At 43.6% G+C, this 19,339-nt stretch overlaps 2 protein-coding genes across 5 annotated transcripts in view; both read right to left on the reverse strand.

Moving 5' to 3' along the window:
* Positions 1-569: 569 nt before the first annotated feature.
* Positions 570-4,042, reverse strand: edn1 (endothelin 1). Its single transcript, XM_086279911.1, has 5 exons — positions 3,850-4,042; positions 3,496-3,646; positions 3,066-3,215; positions 2,794-2,898; positions 570-1,601 (listed from the first exon to the last, which is right to left on the reverse strand). The coding sequence occupies exons 1-5, from the start codon at positions 3,908-3,910 to the stop codon at positions 1,463-1,465; spliced, it is 606 nt and encodes a 201-aa protein (XP_086136037.1). The 5' UTR covers positions 3,911-4,042; the 3' UTR covers positions 570-1,462.
* Positions 4,043-8,083: 4,041 nt separating this feature from the next.
* hivep1 (HIVEP zinc finger 1) overlaps positions 8,084-19,339 on the reverse strand; it is a 67,119-nt gene continuing 55,863 nt past the window's right edge. For all 4 annotated transcript variants that reach the window (XM_086279680.1, XM_086279682.1, XM_086279681.1 and 1 more), the window contains 6 exons: positions 12,389-18,165; positions 12,159-12,292; positions 11,896-12,071; positions 11,273-11,374; positions 10,053-10,576; positions 8,084-9,814 (listed from right to left, as the gene is read on the reverse strand). In XM_086279680.1, coding sequence (XP_086135806.1) covers positions 8,717-9,814; positions 10,053-10,576; positions 11,273-11,374; positions 11,896-12,071; positions 12,159-12,292; positions 12,389-18,165 — 7,811 coding nt within the window. In that variant the 3' untranslated portion in view covers positions 8,084-8,716. The remainder of the gene's footprint in view (positions 9,815-10,052; positions 10,577-11,272; positions 11,375-11,895; positions 12,072-12,158; positions 12,293-12,388; positions 18,166-19,339) is intronic.

Below are 19,339 nucleotides of genomic sequence, written 5' to 3' on the forward strand. Positions count from 1 at the left end.
GAGGAGGAGTGGTAAAGGTCGACGAGGAGACAGCAAGCGTACGTAATGACCTGTATGTGTAATGATCATTAAAGGTGAGCCGGGAGGTCGTGGCAGGTTGGAATGAGAACTACATAAGAGTGACACGCGCTGTACTTTGCTGAGTCACTTGGTGGTAAAATGTGGAAACTTTGAGGTGGATACATAAAAGACACATCTTACAGGGTTGAACATAAACCGCGTGCTGGATGTGCGAGCTGCTGGAAGAAACCCGACGTCCACTTTCAGCTCGTTTAGAAATTGCACTGTACACACAGGTTTGTTGCCGAGATGAAAGGCCATGTTTAGCTGCGTTTGACTGCTCTTTGCCTGCACTTTCTTGTTACCTCTCAGTTTGTCTGTCTTTATCTTGTTGCTCACACTTTGCTTTCTGACTTTCCCTTTTTTTATTTACCAACTTAAAAACCCTGCATACTGAACACATGCAGCTTTCGTCCCAGTTCAGAAACTTTAATCCCACATTCATTCTTTCTTCAGCGGAAAATGAACCTTTGACGTGACAAAAAATGAAGGAGCCGATCCGTCGCTTTTAAATAAACGTATCAAATTTATTAAAGTTTGCCCAGAATTCGGCACGTTGGCGACCAATCATTTCGCAGAAATGACAAACCAAACAAACAAAGAATCGACCAATATGGCCATCTAATTACAATGTGTAAAAATGATAAATAAATAGAGAGCAGCACATGTAAGCAACAAAGTTACTGAAAACATAAATTATGATGAGTGAATGGCAAGAAATCAGTGATAACATCTGGAATACAAAAAAAAGGCTCCCAGCAGCTGACACACAGGAGACACCCTGTTAGGTAAATACAGTTTCAGTCAGTGAAAACATGTCTCGAGCAAAGCCATGATACAAGGCACATAATCCCTTTTACTGACAGATGATCTGTTATTGCAGTTGTGTGCTAGGAAAAAGAAACTATGGCATTTTCAGAATATACAGCAGAGATTTTTTTTTATTCTGTTAGAAAGATTTGAGTACATTCCTCTCTGTAATATCAGGTTCATGAAATGTTATTTGGTGTCTGTTTTTTTTTTTGCTTTGTTTGTTTGTTTGTTTGTAAAGTCAATAAGCGTGAGTCTCTGACCGTGACATCTGAAAAGATCAATGAGTGTCCTTGATTTTTGCAGATTGTGGCCAAGTTCTCTTTTTCAGCTTGTCTCCTTTCACCCGAACTCCTTGTAATGTCTCTAACGTCATTCTGGCGTCTGAAGAAGTGCAGCCCGGTCGAGCTGTCTGTGCTCTCTGCTCTGCTGCACTCGTGAAACCGACATGGAGTCGGTTATAGCCGGCCTTATGCGGGCTACCCGCTTCCTTCCTGAGGGGCGCTGCTGCACAGAAGTCCCCGCTGGCTTTAGAGAAGGTTTAAAGCCCCTTCCTGCCTCTGTATGACAGTGCAGAGGAAAGCAGTCTTCTTTAGGAGGCCACGCTCTCGCCCTCCCATGCTCTCGCCCTGTGGTGCTGTCTCACCCTCCACTTCTCCAGGAACAGGCGGGTTTTCAGCGCAGCCCTGAGCGCTGGAGGCGGTGCCCGTTTATCACTGTTGTTCTTCAACCTGTAGATAAAGGCATAAAGCCATTAGACATGCAAACCGGTGACTTTGCAGATTATGAAAAAAGCAGGTGTGTGAATTGGAGCAGTCAGTCAAACACATTCAAAACAAAGTTGTTACTCCTGAGTGGTTCGAGAAGATGGATGTTTGGAGTTTTATGATTCCAATTATTAATAAGTGAGAAAGTACAGACATGTGGCGCCGCAAACTTTGAGACATGACAGCACATGAACGCGGCTCCTTTACCCACACGGCTCCCACAGTTAAGCGACGTAAAGTGGCAGAGCTTACTCGAGGTGAATTCCACACGATCCTAGGAGTTTTATGGAATTTATAACGCAGCTCAGTCATCATAAGTTTCAAGGAATTCCTCGCTTGGGGGTTAATCTCTAAATTTCTGCTTCTGAACATGTGCTGGCTGTTTTTATCCTGCAGGCTCACGGGTGTTACGCTCACAAGAGCTGACATATTTCACGCTACAAAGGGGCCTCGTGTTGCTGTGAGGTTGTACAGGGGCGAGTATAGAGGGTGGCCATGGGGTGGTGCACGGCCCCCTGCTGCCCCACCAGCATCAAAAGTGCTATTGGACTAGAATTGGACAAGAGTGTTAAAGCACTTTTAATTATGTATCTACAGCTTTTTACTTCTACTCCACTACATTTTAATACAAATATAGTACTATTTACTCTATTTAGTCATTTTTTTCAAAGCTTTAATTTAACTAATGGTGATTTTTAAATATGAATCAACTAAGAAATGTTGCTGTTATTATAAATTAATATACCCAGAAGTATTTAAATTATTTAAAATCATCACCAGCTGCAGGATGAAAGTAACAAACAAGAATTATTACCCACAGTATCATATATATGATTCTGTGTAGAGTATATTTTGATGCTAAAACCTTGAGAATGTTAAGTAAGATTGTGACTTTTTCTTAAGTAAAGAGATCAAATGCTTGTTTCCACTGTGCCACTTTGTCCTGTGTTATTGCACAGGGCCACATGGGAGCATGAGAACAATGCCCTCTATAGATTTCAAATCAAATATTTTGATTTCTTTCTTCTTGTTCTTTGTCCTTCCAGTCCCTCCCTATTTAAAAAAAAATCCTTTTAATGTCCCTGGTTGTAATTGCCACTTTATTTTGCAAATACTGCGGTGTTTATCCCTCTTTAGTGCAAGCGTGTTGTTTTACCTCTTAATCCTGTCCGTGTCTGCTGCCAGCTTGTGTTTGCGCTGCGCCCCAGCACCGTCGTCGCCCCCGGGGGAGCGAATCACCACGTCGGCCGTTGTCTCATACCTGAGAGCGGGAGCAGAAACACGCGATGAAAACAGGATCACATTTCAGTTATTCATTTTCTACACAAAACCTGTCGCCACATGTGATGGAGACAATGCAGAACGACAGGCTGGGAGCGTCTTTTGGTGTCACTGTCAGTAAATATGCTTTGGCTGTGTGAAGCGCACCTGAGGCGGTTTTCAGGCCGGCAGAAGTTCAGGCAGGTGTTGTCGTTTTCCCGGACACACTGGCAGCGAGGTACGCTCCTGGGTGCGCTGGAGTCCGCGAGCGCGCGCCGCGTCCGCGGAGCGTTGCCGAGTCCGTACGAGACCACGCGCCTGGATGCGACAGAGACACAGTTAGAATCATAAAACTAAAAGAGTCAAAAACTGAAAACTAAACATGCTTAAAAACATATCAGAAGACTGTTGAATGCGATTCAATTTTGTTGTTTCGCTTTCACGCGCAAAAATACAAATAATCGGAGATTGCTTAAAGAGAGTAAAAACGCATAATTTATCGCAAAACTTCGTCAAACATCAATCTAAGCGATTTACTTTCTCTTTACACATGTTTACACGCTGCTGGAGACCACTAACCACACTTAAAAATACTTACTCAGGTGTGTTGACCCATATGATGTCCAGGTGGCAGAAATAGACGCACTCCTTGTCCTGGAACGATGCGCAGGAACAGCGTTTGGTCCGCACATGGCGCCCCTCTTTGACGGTGGAGGCAGTGAGCGCGTCTCCGGCGGGGGCCGACAGGACTGTAATTACAGCGTCGTTATCAAAACACAATCTACAAGCTATTAAACTAAAGAGAAGTTGAGACTAATCTGCATAACTGCAGGCTGGGGATGTTTTTGATTTGATTTGCTTTCACTCAGCATGGTGAGTGGTTTGCTCGGTGTTTATACATTTACGTAAAATTAAGTTTATAAGTGGTTGGAAAAAATCTCGCAAAAGTTACCTGTGGAGGAAATCCAGGAGTGCATCACTGATAACACGGAAATCCAAACGTATATATCCATAGTTTGCAGTAAAGTAGTGCTGAAGAAAATGAATAATCCCTCAGAGGTGAGAAAACGAGCGTGTATCCCTCAGAGCGTTTCAGCGAGAGTCCTCGGAGATTCGCGCAGGAGCGCAGAAGAGTCGGTCTACAGTCTCTGTTGTCAGTGTGGGCCCACATGTGCAGCCCTTTGACTTTATAGTACAAGTGCTTCCCACCTCCCCTCCTCCCCCTGCAGCGCTGTACAGTTTTGTCCTTTGGCTTGTACCCAGACAATAATGTTTGTTAGCAGTTGGTCCCTGATAAGGGGCCGTGCAGGCCAAGTTGAGGAGTTTGAGATGCTTTGGTTCCAAGTTTGGGGGTGTGGGGAGTGTGGGGGGAGACTCCAGACGAGTAAATGCGACCTGAGCCGTACTCATCTAGTGGTGCTCTGATTAGACAGCAGGTGGCAGTCTAGTGACAGCATTTCTGCTTTTGCAAATTCAAATTCACTGTAGACGTTTAATACATCAGCGTCAGAGGGGACTTGGGGCTATTTAGCAGAAATATAGCTGAAGCACACAGAACTACAAAAAATGTTGATGCTTCACTTAAAGTGTATCAGCATGAGTTCTTTCTGAAAATTACTCAGTTTTTCCTGCATAAAAAAAATAAAACTCAATAAAGATGCCTTAGCCTTTTCTGAAAAATTAAAAAATGTCCCCAGGATTATAATAAAAACATGTTAACAGCCAGGCTTAATATTCTCAACAATTAAATACATAATGGAAGTTTTGATAAACAACAATAAGTAAGGCCTTGGTTCCCATACACGTGACTTGGTATTTAGTACTAAATATACCATTTTGTGCATTATCTGCACAAAAAGTGATGAGTGGAATTTAAAAGTGCCTTATGCCCTTTTTTAATGAGAGGATGAATTAATTTTCTTTAGCTTTATCTTATTTGTAGGCAACAACGGTCGCAACTGATGGTGACTAGGAGGCAAACTTTGTGAAGGGGAAAAGGAGTGGTTCATTTTCTTGTGTGAAGCAGACAACAGGTACCTGCAGAGTACCCATGACCCAAAGGGAGGTAGAGACTAATTAGAAACCATCATGAAAGGTACGTGTAGGTATGTAAGGTATGTGCCTTCAGCAGGATCAGAGATTCAGGTGATGGAGAGAAACTATATGGTTTTGGAGCTTTAAAAATAACAGCTGGCAAAAACGCTGTCAAGTAAAAGTATAACAGGCATAATAATTTTACATTCTATTGATAACGAATGCACCGTATTGTGTCTGCAGTCAAGTGAAATAATTCTTTCAAACTACAGCAGCATAACAGCTTAAAGACACAATTTGAAAAAAGCAGTGCCATCCATACTGGCACAAAGGCTTTAAAGCAGTTGGTTTAGTCTCCAGCACTCTTTTTACTGCACCTCCCCTTAACTTAGATAATGATCTCAACTTTTCTTTAGAATTGTAGTGTCTTAAATCTGACCTGTGATCTACACATTGGGGGGAAAAAAAACCAAAATCAAAGCGCAAGAAAAGACCCATAAAATTTGACTTTATTTTTATTAGTGTAAAAATTAGTCTAAAAATGTAAGTGTACCTTTTTTTAAATGAACTTACAATGAGTGAATATATACACTCATTGTAAAACTCTAACCATGAATACACCCACTCACTGACTAAACCTGTGAAAAACAGAGAGCAGCATGATCATTTTTAGTGGAAAAACTTTCTCACGTATTGTTTCATGACGGGAAAATAAACTCAAAGCAAGCTTAAATGGAGTATGAACCCGATTAGACCTCTACAGCACAATGCAATTTGTTTCTTCCTTCATTTCCTACTTTAATACACATATCAATATCTAAGACTGTGAAACAGTACAAAGTATTGTCCGCTGCATCCACTTAATCACAGCTTCTAATAAGATATTCCAGCATTTTCTTAAGAAGCCAGCATGTGTTCGTATTGGGACTCGTGTCGTCCACTCTCTGTATAATCTGCACGGCTGCAGATCAAAATGTTGGTCTGCTTGTTCATGAGCTGGAAAAAAGAAGTGAGTTTAATGTGAGTCATTCTCTCTGTTCTTCACAGCATTGTTTGCCTGAAACAATACATTACATAACCGAAGCAAACAGCTTTTTCTGGGGTCCCTTTGGTCATGATTTTTGCCGGAGATTAAACATCTCAGCTGATAAGTATGGCCCAAATGGAGTGTCCTATTTACAGATTAATTGTAGTCGAATTCCACATATGACATGTTTGTAGCGTGTAGGGTATTTTGTGATTGTCTGTTGTCTTGCGTCACCCCTTGCGATCACAAGTTGGAGCAGACTACTTAATCTGATGGTTTCCCTCCATCACCAGTTGTAATAAACCGTGGAAACCGAGGGGTACTTCATTTTCAGACACACTTTGCTGTGGGCAGCAGTGGAAAATTGGTCTTGTTTGCATGTGTGTGCATGCCCATAGTGGAAAAGTCTTAGGTAAAGTATCCTGTCGTGCTCTGATGCCCCTACTCAGAAACTGGCCTCGAGAGTTTCCACTGGCTGGGAAAACAAGTTTGTCCAGGAAAGAAACAAAGCAGGGGAGCTGCACCACGAGCAGATTTGTAAGGTTTGGATTAAAAATTTTGGCACTCAAGTTTAAATCATGCATGGTGTGCTTAAGCCTTTAGAAACAGCCCAGGTTTTCTTCTGTTTTGGCTCTTCGCTTCATCAGTGTTGCAGATCTTGACCTCTAGGGGTCTCTGTTTGCTTTGCTATAGCTTCACCCACAGCAGCCAGCCCTGAGGGAGGAGGGGTGGGAGGATTAGTCTTCAGTGTGGATGGATGAGTCACCTTTCTGAATGGTGAAGAACAAGGTTATCACTGAAAACCTCTTAAGACGACAGGGAAGTTTTCCTCACTGAGGCCAGATTGCCATGTTTGAGCTCTCCATATCGTCACTTTTTTATTTGTATAAAATAAATCAATTCGAAGTTTAGATCGAATTCTACTCGTTAAAATCAACAAATTGCAATATTTAGGGAATGTTTATCATTAAAGAGTGGTAGTAAGTGATACATTTAAAAAAAAAAAAAAGGAAAGAAAAAAAAGATTGAACTATGGTTCAAGATTGTTGCAGTATTTTTTCATCATTTAACACAGCCCAGTGAGCATGCTGATTTTCATTCTGCTCAGGTCTATGCAAAGGTTAGAACACAGAACAGTGCTGAAGCAAACGTGTGCAACATCATCTTTCTGAGAGGTAAGAAACTAAAGTCTGAACACTGAAAACAAACATAACCACCTACTTGTAATTTAAGAAGCTCCATTTTTGGCTCTGCAGAGCATATTTTCATGGTTTAAACTATTAAGATTAATATGTGTGCTTCACATGGCAGTTTGATGTAATTGCTTTGGGGCACCAGATATTAATGACACGCATTTAATGTGTTCATTTCGTAATGAAATCCCTTTGGGCAAGTGGGTTATTTTATTTGCAGTTGTAACAAACAGTTTGCTGCTCATTAATTCATCTTTCAGATCTTTTCCTGTTTGGTCTGCAAAACTTTCCGAGTTTTAAAATAAAGTCAAAAAACCCTAAAAACCAAGCTTATCATTGCAAATCCAGTTCTGTTTTAAAACATAAGCTTTAAAGTATTTCCAGGAAATGTAATTGATTTATTTATTGTTAGACTGAAACACTCCACCTGTCACCTGTAACCGATTCACAAGTCTGACACAAAAATTGTCTAATGACAATCTTGCTCTAGTAATGGCTACAAGTCTGAGAAGACCAATAATAATTCATGTAACTGAGTCACCCGTAAGATGAGGGTAACATGAAGTGTAAAGTGTACGTTAAGATCCATTTTTCACTAACTGGAGCATTTCTGATGTGGCTTCATTAACTATACATCCATAGTGTAGTGGTTTACACATTTGCCTAACACGTGAAGGCTCCAAATTCCTCTGGGGTGGGATCAGGTGTTAAATAAATAAATAAATCTGCCAAATCAAACATGTGGAGCTACCTGCTGTGATGAAAGTAGCTTTTATTAAAGAAGCAAACTAAAGTCTACATTTAATGACAGGAGTGTGTTTTTCTGGCTCATTTCCATCAATTTCCAGTATATAAAAGCACAGCCTGTAAACTGATGTTTACTGTTGGAAATGAGTGAGGTTTGCAGGTGATCAGAGGGACGAATAGCCTCCTTTTTAATGCAGTAAGTGTTTAATCAATCAAGTATAAGACAGTTTAAAGGTTTATAAACAATTTTTTTTACTGATACAGTTAAGAATATTGATACAGCAATGTAAAGCTACCATAATGCACATACCTATGGACTTATGGGTCATAATGGGCACTAGATGGATTATAATAAATAGTTGAACACAACATCTGTACACAGAAACATTGCCCGATAATCCATAGAAATGTACATATACAAGTACAACATTTATAATTCCATAAATTTACGAATGACGAATCCTCCAGAATAAAATTGATATCATCCAGTATTATGGTTCTTTTTTATTTTTTTGAATTAAACACAAGCATTGACTGAATTTATAAGGAATTATGTACAGATTCCTAAACAAGAAACTCCATAAAGGCACAATTGTCTATACAACATGTACAAAAAAAAAAGAAAAAAAACTGTCTGGAGCTGACAATTTGGAAAAAAAATTAAATGATTGGTCATCATCATCATCATCATCATCATGAATGTCAGCATCTGTGCTTTGAAAGGTGATTTGCTGAGAAACAAACCCCTGAAAAGTGTTTTCAGTCTTACAAAGTGACAAGAATTACAAAAGGAGAAGAAGTGTTTCCACTTGAGGGTTTCAGGTGGCAATGACCAGTCGGTCTTCATCGTCACTGGAGGCCTCATTATAGTCTTCAACTACCTTCTGCCAGCTGGTCACTGGTGGCGGTCGTAGAGGTGCAGGATCACCAGCTCCTTCAGCTGCAGGCTGTTTGGGGCTTCTTGCTTGACTCTCAGGAGCTGGTGATGGATTCTGCTGGAGGGATTTTTCTCGTTCATCCCTCGCCACAGTCTGTGTGAGCTCTGCTCCACTGTTACCTCCGGGGCTAGCCCTGCTGCCTGAGGTCAGTTCTGGAGAGGAGCTGACCTTAAAAGGGGTGGGTGGTGAACCAAGCCTGTGTTCACCATGAGGTGGCTGTGTTCCCAGAGCTTCAGGGCTTCCCTGCCTCTCAGAGGACCTGGGGAGGGGACTGAGGGTGGACAGAGGGCTGAGCGAAGGAATGATGGCAGGCAGGGCAATATTTACTATTTGCAGGCCTGGGACGTGTGTCTGCGGCCCAGTGCCGCTTTGGGAGGTGGGGTTGGCAGCTAAAACCTGCACTCCGAGGGCAGCATTGAGGGTGAGGCCTTGCTGGGGCAGCAGCTGTGTGGATGCCAGGCCTGTATTGGTCAGTCCCATGAGGTTAAGTGTTTCCAGACCCACTGGCTGGATCGTTTGAGCCTGCAGGCCAGTAACCTGCCCTAGAGGGAAGCAGGGTACAACACTGCTGATTGGTTCCTGGACCACAAGTGGCTGAGTTGGCAAGCTCTCCGTTTGGGGTGGAGTGTTGGGAGCTGGCAACGGGCTCGTGTTTCGATGAATGACGCTCAAAGCTGGGATGGTGAGCTGGACGGGGCCCGCCTGGATTGGCACAAAGGTAGAATAAGCCGCCAGGCCAGCAGGGACCAGCTGGATCCCCCCAACTGGAACCATACTGTAAGAGGAGCGAGATGGCTGCTGAGAGTGCAGGGGCAGGTGACTGAACAGGTGAGTCTGGGTCTCTGCTCCCGGTGTTTGTGATACACCCTGTAGGGGGAAGTGTGAAGGAACTTGAGAACCAAAGGAGGAAGTCTGTGTGCCCCGGTCCACTGGTATACTTGACTCACTGGTTGCCACAGCAGGAGACGCAGAGGTGTCCTGTGAAAGGAAAAAAAATATCGTCACTTCTTGACATTATTTTGGCAAAACCCAAGTTTAGAAGATATCTGGATGAGTCCAGTAGACCTATAGGATTATTCACCTTTGCTCAGAGAATTCAGAGGAGTTTTGTGGAAGTGCCTTGCATGCAGGAGTCAAAGTAAGGGTATGGATAGGAAAGAAGGGAAGCAGACAGGGAGGGATGGGGGGGGACACAGTGAGAAAATAAGGGTCTCACCTGGCCTATTTTGGAGCCCTTGCCTTGCACTGGGGGACTAGGGGGCACATCAAAGTCTGGGTAGTCGATGGACATCTGCCTGCAGGGTGACACTGGGCTCATCATGTGCACCGACTCTGTGTCTGAGGTGTAGGACTCTGATGTGGTGGCAACAGGTGGAGGAGAGTGAAGGAAAGCCATTTGACTGCAGCAGGACCCCGAATGCTTGCTCAGGAACACGGGGCTCATCATGGGGACAGATTCGGAGTATGTTGTGTGGGATTCGGGAACTGGAGGCTGGGACAGAGGGAGGGAGATGGAGCTGATCGACATCTGGGCTAGGAGTGCGCTAGGAGGGACGTCAGCCTCTTTGGAAGAGATGTGCTGCGGGCTTGCAGACACAGAAGGATTGGTAGAGAGTCCCGACTCTGCCTGGCTGTCCTCCTCTTCCTCCTCGTTGTCATCATTCTCCTCATCATCAGGACCATCGGAGTCATCTCCATCTGAATCTTGGCGGTCAGCACTGCTCACCTGACTGCGGTCTCCTGCCGAGGAAATACGTGAGAAGAAAAATTGAATTCTTGTCTCTGAAATCTGCTGTACTTACACGTCATCACAGCTAGAAAAAAAACTCATTCACTAAATAACTTTGATTATCATCCAAGATTTCTTTCTTAAAGTGAGAAAAAACAGCACTGAAAATCCCGCTACTCGTGGATGTTTTGTACTGCTGCTGCAGTGTTTCACACCCTACACCACCATACGCCCCTGAGCTCCATCACAGGCAGAGGAGGAAAAACAAATAAGCTGTTAGAGACTTGGACCACAGAATGTTTTCAGGCAGCCTCTCTCTCCCTCTCTTTTTTTCTAAAATTAGATGCAGCAATTTCCTCTTTCTAAACGCTGTGCATGTCGCCCACATGCGCTTTGAGTTAAGAGGAAGAAGCTGCATTTAGAATTTCTAATTAGACCGTGGCAAAGCCATTGATCGACATAGCAACAGAGCACAAGCAGGGACACTCCATGTTTTATATTTCATGCCATTAAACTATTAAAAGAAGGGCAATCCTGCTGTTAGAAATCAAAGCTGACTGTATAAGTAAATCTGAATTAAGTCAATATTATATATGCAACTGTAGTAATACAAAACTCATATTTTACAGACAAACTGTTCATCTTATAGAAGTTATGGCTTTTGTGCAATTCCCTCAAGGAAAACCCCGAGGAGCAAAGCACCGTACCAGAGTCCTCAGCATCCTGATCGTCAATTAGACCGTCAGGCACCCCCATCTCCATGCACTTCTTACTGTGGGCCTTGGATTTCATGTGCTTGGTCAGATTGCCTATAACAAAAAGGGAGGCAATGAGGTCTTACGGGTGGGTAGAGCTTGAACAATAGCACAGAAGGAGTTTATGTAAGAGTATGCGGTCTTTGGGAAAGCTCTATGTAAAGGGTGAGTAACTGATAAAGACATTTTTAAATGAACGTGGGTTGCTGACACCAAGTACTGTTCTGCAGTGTCGCGTGGGTAGGCAAGTTCGATAAAGAATGGTGAATCATACTGTCTTGGTTTAAGAGATGGTGGAATAACATTTTTAATTTCACAGCTTGTAAAAGGAAAGAGTAAATTCTTTCAGTTCCTGTGTGTTACAGATACAGAGTTTGATATTGCAAAATCAGGCGTGAGAAAGAGCTATAACTTTTAAAGACATTAACAGAACTACATTTGTTCCTGTTTATACGAGGCTGCACTAATTATCAAAAGACAAGGCAAATGAAAAATCATACATGCATGTACTGCATTTAAAAGGGACTTATTCAGCTGCATTGTACGAACTATAATCACATGGCTTTAACACTCACCTTTCGTCTTAAAGGAGAAATTGCAGTGGACACAATGGTACGGCCGGACATCAGAGTGAGTACGGATGTGTTTGCGCAGCATGCTCGGCTTCTTGCAGCGAATCCCACATTCCTCACAGATGTATTTACCTCGCCCACGGCCACGTACATAAACATACTCCTCGTTAGATTTGTACCTGTGGGTTTGAAATGTAACCATGAGCACAAAATCTAACATAATGTTGCTAACATTTTGAATATAATCAGATTGTTCCGTTTCATACCCGCCATCAAATATTTTGATTCGCCTCGGTTCTGTTGTAGTGACCAAGTCCTTGTCTGAATCGTTGCTGGCTTGAGTCTCTGGCTGCACTTTACTTTTGGTTTCAACTGATACAGACTTTTGGGTTACTGGCAACTGCAGGAAAAAGATGATATTTTTGGATGTGACTCAAGAAACAAGTCATCATTACAACATTATGATATTTCAGACTTTGCAGAAAGTTAGTCTTACCCTGGGCATGACATCCTTCAGCTTGCCTGAGTAAGACAAGATGTCCGATTTCCCACTTGTTTTTATGGCTGATGTGTAGTGTATTTTCTTGGAGCTCTGCTTGGAGTCAAACAAAGACATGACCACCTTGGTAGGCAACCCCAGTGGGTTAGGGTTGTTGGGTTTGGCTGTCCAGGTAGCGTATGCTGAAGTCTTCAGGTCGGTCTGTTGAACATGGAGAGGTTTCCTTTTCATCAAAAAACACCATGTGAAAGTGGTGGTGGTCTTCAGGCTGGGGAAAGACAGGCGGTGGCTGTCTTTTGTGTTAACCACAGACACAGATGTGGTCAATTTCACTTGACCACCGTGGAAACTGGAGGGCCTAATTGGGGATTTGGCTGGAGTCCACCTCTGTTCCTCAGCTTTTTCTTGAGGCTTCAGATTGTTGTTGGCTGGCATGGAGGTTCCCTGGCTACCAAGTGTAGTATTCAGGATAGGGCCTGTCTCTTCATGAATAACAGTTATTGTATCTTTTTCTATCCCAGCACCATCAGGTGACATAGGTTTAACATCATCAGTAGCCTCTGAGTCCTTCTCCCCATCTGACTTAACCTGGGGCAGAGGTGGGGCCTCCGTCTCAATGGGACTGTCCACTGGTTCAGTTGTGCACACCTGCCTAACGAGTGTCAGCTTCCGTTGTCGGGTCACCTCCGACATCTTGGAATTAAGATAATTGACTGATCGTCCATCGGTGAGGCAGGCCACACCATGCTCATCTTTAGCTCGTTTTTGGTGCTTTTCCATGTAGATGTCCAAGCTGTTTGCAGGTGACAACATTCGTTTGCTTGATGCAGTGGGTTCCTGCTGCGGGCATAGTGTTACTGATGCCAGTTTCTGCGTGCAATGTAAAGACCCAAGAGGAGTTTGTTCTACAGTGCGGTTATGAGGGCCTCCTGTCTGAGCTTGAGTCCTATCTTTCTTTGCAGTTGTTACAACACGAAAATCACTTTCCACACTGGGAGTCGACGACAGACTATTTTTATTGGGCACAGAGTGAGCAGGGTGGATCTGCTCGTGAGTTATCAAGATCTGTGGCAGTGGTACAGCACTTCCTTGGGTTTGATCAAATGATTCTCTTCGCTGTTCACCCGACAAAACAACCGTCTGTGTTTTACTGTCTGCAGCCTGTTGACTGGGTTGAGCTACATACAAATTTTGGATTACATCAGATGATTTTGAAATGCTCAAAATCGGATTGGCAATTGGTATTGTTAAAACTGGCAGGGCTATCTGAGCTCCCTGTGTGCCAGAGAAGGAAAAGGTTTGGCCTGTTCTCAGAGCTGGACACTGTAGTTGGTATTTGGGCACAAAATGTTTTTTTTCTTCTGTGTCAGCTGGTTTGTTTTGGATGTTCTCTCGACAAACCAAGATCTGGTTTAGTGGTTGTTGTATCTTTTGGCAAATTTGAACCCTTGATGTTTGGTGCCAAGGATGTGGAAGGCCATGGACTTGAGGCTGCTGAGTTGGGCTACCCAAATTAATGCTCTGCACCATTTGCTCATTCTTTTGCAGTGGTGGTTCTTCTGTGTGCAGGACAAAGGGCTGAGGCACTGCGCGCCTGCTAGTAATGTGAATCTGCTGGGGTCTGTTCTGAGTGAAAGAGCTAACATTTCCAATGAGAGGTTTATCTAAAGGAGCGGCAGCTTTCCTAACAGGTTGCTGACTTTCAGGTCCAATTTTTAAAGACATCTGCCGAACTAATGGCCCCCGTCTCCTTTCAATTAGTGGCACCTGGGAAAGTTGGGAGAGTTGTCCACTTTTTGGCTGTCCAGCAGGTGACAGAGATCTACTTGGAGATACATTGCCAGAGTCAAAGGATTTGCTGCGGTAGTCACATGAAATCTCCACAGAGGGTTGAGTACATGTGATCTGTTCAGATGCGGCACGCCTCATCATTCCAGGCACACCAAGGGTGTTGAAAGCTGTTGGCAAACACTGAGTCTCTGGAATTTTACCAACGCACTCTCCTCGAGAAGGACTCTCCGATCTAGATGGCTCATCTCTGTCAAAAGAGGCTGAGATGCTGGAGCCACGAGAAAGACTGCTGTCCCTGCTGAGGCTTCGTGAGAGGCTCGATTCAAAACTGGATTCGCCCGATGAATGATCCATTTGAGCCAGACGAATTCTCTTCTTCTTAGGGGGAAGTTTCTCTGCTGGGAGCTTTGACAAACTCTCACTTCTCTGAGGCCAGCTGAACTGATCTGCAGGTTTATCTGCTGGTTCAGCAGTCTGTGTTTCATGTTCTCTGTCCGGTTCCACTGTGACTAAAATCTCAGGAACTTGAATGTTATTTTGACGAACAAGGCGAGACTGATGGATAGGAGTAGAGTGTTCACCAACTGGTGCCACTGTCCTATCAGTGCACTGCTCCTTTCTTTGTTTTCCATAATCTGTGCTCTTAGGTTTTGATATGGTTTCATGGTAACCATCAGTTAAGACACCAGATGCCACATCTGATTTGGGTTTGTTCAGGGGATCCTTCTCCATGCTATCAACAGGAGAGATCCTGTCAATAGACTCTGTCTCAAAGGAATTGGGTCTGCTGAGAGAGTTGGTGTGTCTGATGACTGAAGTGCCGCTGCCTTGCCTTTGCAAGTCTCCTTTAGCAGGGGTACTGATCTGGGTCTCTCGTATTGGCGAAAGTCTGGAATCTGGAGAATTAATGCCTCTTGCTACAAGCTGTATCTGAGGTAGCTTTGGCTGGTTGATTTTGGGTTGTATATCTACTATTACAGCATGGTGAGGAAAATTCCTGTTTGCCAGAACTGCTGGTAGCTCAAAACTAACAGAGCAAGGTGCACTAGTATCAGTTGGAGACTGATCATCCTCATCACCAACACTTTTCATTTTCCTCCTCTTCCTGAATGATGTCTGTTGATCAAGTACCCCTGGCCCAGTTGTGGTTGCTCCTGCTATGGGCTGCTGTAAATTAACATGAAAAACATCTTGGTCAGTTTCTTTGGCAGCCATTGGTTTGTTTTTTGGACCATGAAGTTCAGAGCAGTAGAATTTCTTGTGAGTTTCAAAGTTCTCTAACTTTCTGTACCGGTTACGACACGTTTCACACTCATACATCGTGCCTTTAGTCTGCTGAGGTTTTCTGTTTCGTTCCTGACTGTGTTCAAAAGACCTGCTTCTTTGCATGTGCTCTGCAGAATTGCTTTGTCCGATATAGCCCTCATCCATGGAGCGAACAGAGGGGAGACCATGTCTCTCATTGTGGGAAAAGTCCTCTACTGCTATTTGTCTGACCAAGGTACGAGAATGCATTGCAGGATTTGGGGTTGATGGAGCTGATGAAAATACATCGTCATTTAGTGCACTAATTTTGTCATCACATGACTGGCTGCTGCGCAAAGGATGGGGGACAGCAGCAACATTAAGGGGAAGAGCAGTGTGTCCTGGTGTAGTAGGCATAGAGTTGCTCCTTGTTATTGGCAAACAATCCATCGGTGGGTATTGGGGGGGTACAGAAAGAAGAAATACTGGCTTTGATTTATCTGTGGGAGTGAATGGAGATTTGGGGATGTCTGAGCTGGAACTTGACCTTCTTCCCATTGGTTTAAGATCAAACTGAAAAGAGTCTTTAAATATGTATGACTTCGGGGAGTCTATGCTACCTCTCCTTGAAAGAGAGGTCCTCCTTGGCTTTACACTGTCCAGCTGCTTGTTGTCAACTACTATCTCATTATCAGATATCAACTTTGTAATTCGTTCTTCTAAAGAGCGTGCACTGGCTTCTAATCGTGGACGCATTTGTCCGTCTATCGCCCTTGGTCTCTGCTCATGTGCTACATGCATGACTGAGGCAACCACAGGAGGGACATTAGGAAGAGTGTTCTTGGCAATATCAACATCTACTGGTGGAGTTATCTTTACAAATGGACTGGGTGGACTCATGGCCTGATCAGCACTTTCAGAACGTGAGAAGTAACCTGAATCAGTGCTTCCCAAACTACGTGGACTAAGTAGACACTTAGGCTGTTGCTGCTGAGAAAAGTCTGTTGCTTGTTGCCGCTGAAGCTGAGCGTGCCCACTTAACAGTGGAGACTTGCAGTGTTGGTCTTCATCTTCACTGACGGTTTCTAGTAAGGGATTTGCACCATCCACCCCTTTCAGAGATGACAAGACTGTGATATTCGATCTCAGACTGGCAGTCTGGAAGTCTCGTTGTCGTTGTGCAGCAGCTTGCTCAGGTGCTGCTCCTGTAACTCTCGGACTATCCGCCCTCAGAGGGGAGACATTAACTGGGTACACAACAACTTTTGGGAGTGCAGCTGTTACTTTAGGCTCGTGAGCTCTCTGAGCTGGGGATGATTTGACTGAGTCAGAAACACCGGATAAGTCCACTTCCCCATGGTTGGCTTGTGTTCCACCTGCACTCAGTAAACTGTTTTCAGACAAAGCAGCCACGCTGCTTTGTGACGAGTCGGGGTCTAAGTCGGCAGTGCTACCTTCCTCATCGCTGTCTCCACTCTCCTCTGCCTCTGAATGTGTTCCTGTGGTTTTGTCAGACTCTTGAGATAGCGATCCACCTCCTGATTCGGAGCGTGCAATGAGACCCAGTTTTATGGCATGAGCATGTGATTTCTTGTGTTTGTACAAGTTGCTCTTGGTTTTGAATGAGAAGCCACAAGTAACACAGGGATATGGCCTTTCTCCTGTGTGAGACCTGATGTGTTTGAGCAGCACACTGGGTTTTGCACATGCCCGGTTGCAGTATTCACAAACGTACTTTCCTGGTTTTTTAGGCTTTTGGTCTTTGGAAACCTGTTCAGCACCAAAGGTCATAACAGTGGTCATCTGAACTTGGTTGCTGCCTGGTGTAACTGGGACCTGAATACTGCTGGGAACACTGGCTGAGAGGGACTGGCATGTGTGCACAACTGGTGGTTGGCTTTGTGGCAAAGCACTTGAGCCAGAGGGAACAGGAGCATGAGTTATAGTAGATGGTCCTGCATTAAAGTTTATGTGCAAGCTAGGATTTTCTGGATTGGAAGCAACGGGCATAAAATGCGGTGTAGCAAGGGGAGCGGTACCCTGTGGACCTGTTTGTAGATTTCCCTGTATTGGCGCTGCAATGCCAATGACATTGCCCTGTTTGTCAATATAATAGGTCTGCATATGGGAAGGTTGGGTCTGGAGACCAACATTGACACCTGGCATTGCTGTGATTTCACCACTGGCTTTACCGATGGCTGTGACCTGCATCGAGGCTTTCCTCTCAGCCAGTGTGCTAAAATCAGGCTCCATGGCCTTAAGTAGAACATCAAGTGGAGCGCTGTTGGCGTAAGGATCTCCGTCAAAGCTGGAGTCTTGGCTTTTGCTTTCTTTAGGCTTTAGAGTTCCTTTAGCAGTAATCAGAGTGTCCTCCTCACCAGCTGTGAGCTCAAGCGATGGTGGCCTAGAAGATGATTTTTCCTGCTTCAGCCTTTCAGCCTCAGCAGAAAATGACCCCTTGTCAGGGGACGCTGCAACTGGTTGAGCATACTTTTGGTCACTTTCTCCACTGGGCGATGTTGAAAGATTGTGGGAAGGACTGTTGGAGGAGGAGGAGCAAGAATGCGGAGTTTCCTTGGACGAAGATCCTCGGAGAGCAGATTCAGCAGATGTTTTTGACTGCAGGGGCTTCTTCACTGGAGATTTTGGAATTTTCTTTAGCTGATTCTCTGCAACAACCTTCTTCCTCTTAAGACCCTTTATGCTGTCCGCATTTCTTCGACTGCTGTCAGATAGCCCTGTGGAGACAGAGACAATAATTAAGGTGGTATAATAACCATTTCCTTCATCTCCTCTCTTCCAGTGCTACCACAAAGAGTTAGCACAAATGACATTATTGAAAAAATTAACTTCTACTGCTGACAACCTTGGCTTATAAAATGAGTTGAAATGTAATCTCTATTGGACACAGGAAATAACTCTAATGCCATTTTGAAAATCATATTTTTCGTATAACTAACTCTTCTTGTTCCATGAAACTAAAACAAAAATGCACACAGGAAAAGAAAAAGATCAACAGCTCACACACTACAGTGCTTCTGTTTTACCCCTTTATAGTGCATGAAGAATGTTTGAAACACACTTTAATCTCAATACCAGCACCATCTTCCAACTGGAAACAATAAAACAAGTAGACTGCAGTCTATTAAAATTACTGACTGTTCTGTTTTTGCTTTATTTCCCACTATTTAAATAAATTAACTACTTTTACTATTAATTCTGTACTATATAAGCTGTGTTATCTCCAGTGACAAATAGTGACACTATTCTGGATCATACTGCACATTTACATGTACATGTGTTATCATTTTAATCCAACTGTAAAACGAATACATAACATTTGTGGTTGTTATATATAAAAATATGTCTTAAACAGCTTTTTGAGAGCTTCAACATTCCAGTTGTGAAAGCTTTCTCTGCAGCCTACTTTGTTTTCCATCAGCTTATCGATAATTTGTTTTATTTAGATAATGATAGACGTATACTACAGTGAAGATACTTCGCCCTCGCACTCGTTAGCTGTGTGACTAATACCACAGAGACCCACGCTTTATTATGCAAGTAACAGTCACTTCTTGCCCTTGTTGATAAGAAATGTTGACCTATGAAGGCTCGGCTGATCAGAAAATGGTGCAAATAACTAGCGTATAACAAAGTACATCTGCGTGCTTACTGAGCTGCATTCTTATAATAATAGGTGCACTGTTTTAAAAAGGGCACACCCATGCAATGGTGTCCCATAATAATGACTGAGGCAAGTGTTTTCATGGGCATGTTGCACAAGAGTAGCAGTGTCACAGCCTGTCACAGTTTCCTGGCCTGTGTAGGTATTTCCCAAGATGACTTCAGGGTTCTTTCAAGGGCTTCCCTTTACATAAGTAAATCCATTCTCCACGCAACCATGCAACTAGA

This window comes from Aulonocara sp. 'chitande type north' Nkhata Bay, linkage group LG22 (genome assembly GCF_057382095.1).
Source record: "Aulonocara sp. 'chitande type north' Nkhata Bay isolate Kocher_YH1m ecotype deep benthic linkage group LG22, A_spYH_male_GT1.1, whole genome shotgun sequence".
NCBI classification, from domain to species: domain Eukaryota; kingdom Metazoa; phylum Chordata; class Actinopteri; order Cichliformes; family Cichlidae; genus Aulonocara; species Aulonocara sp. 'chitande type north' Nkhata Bay.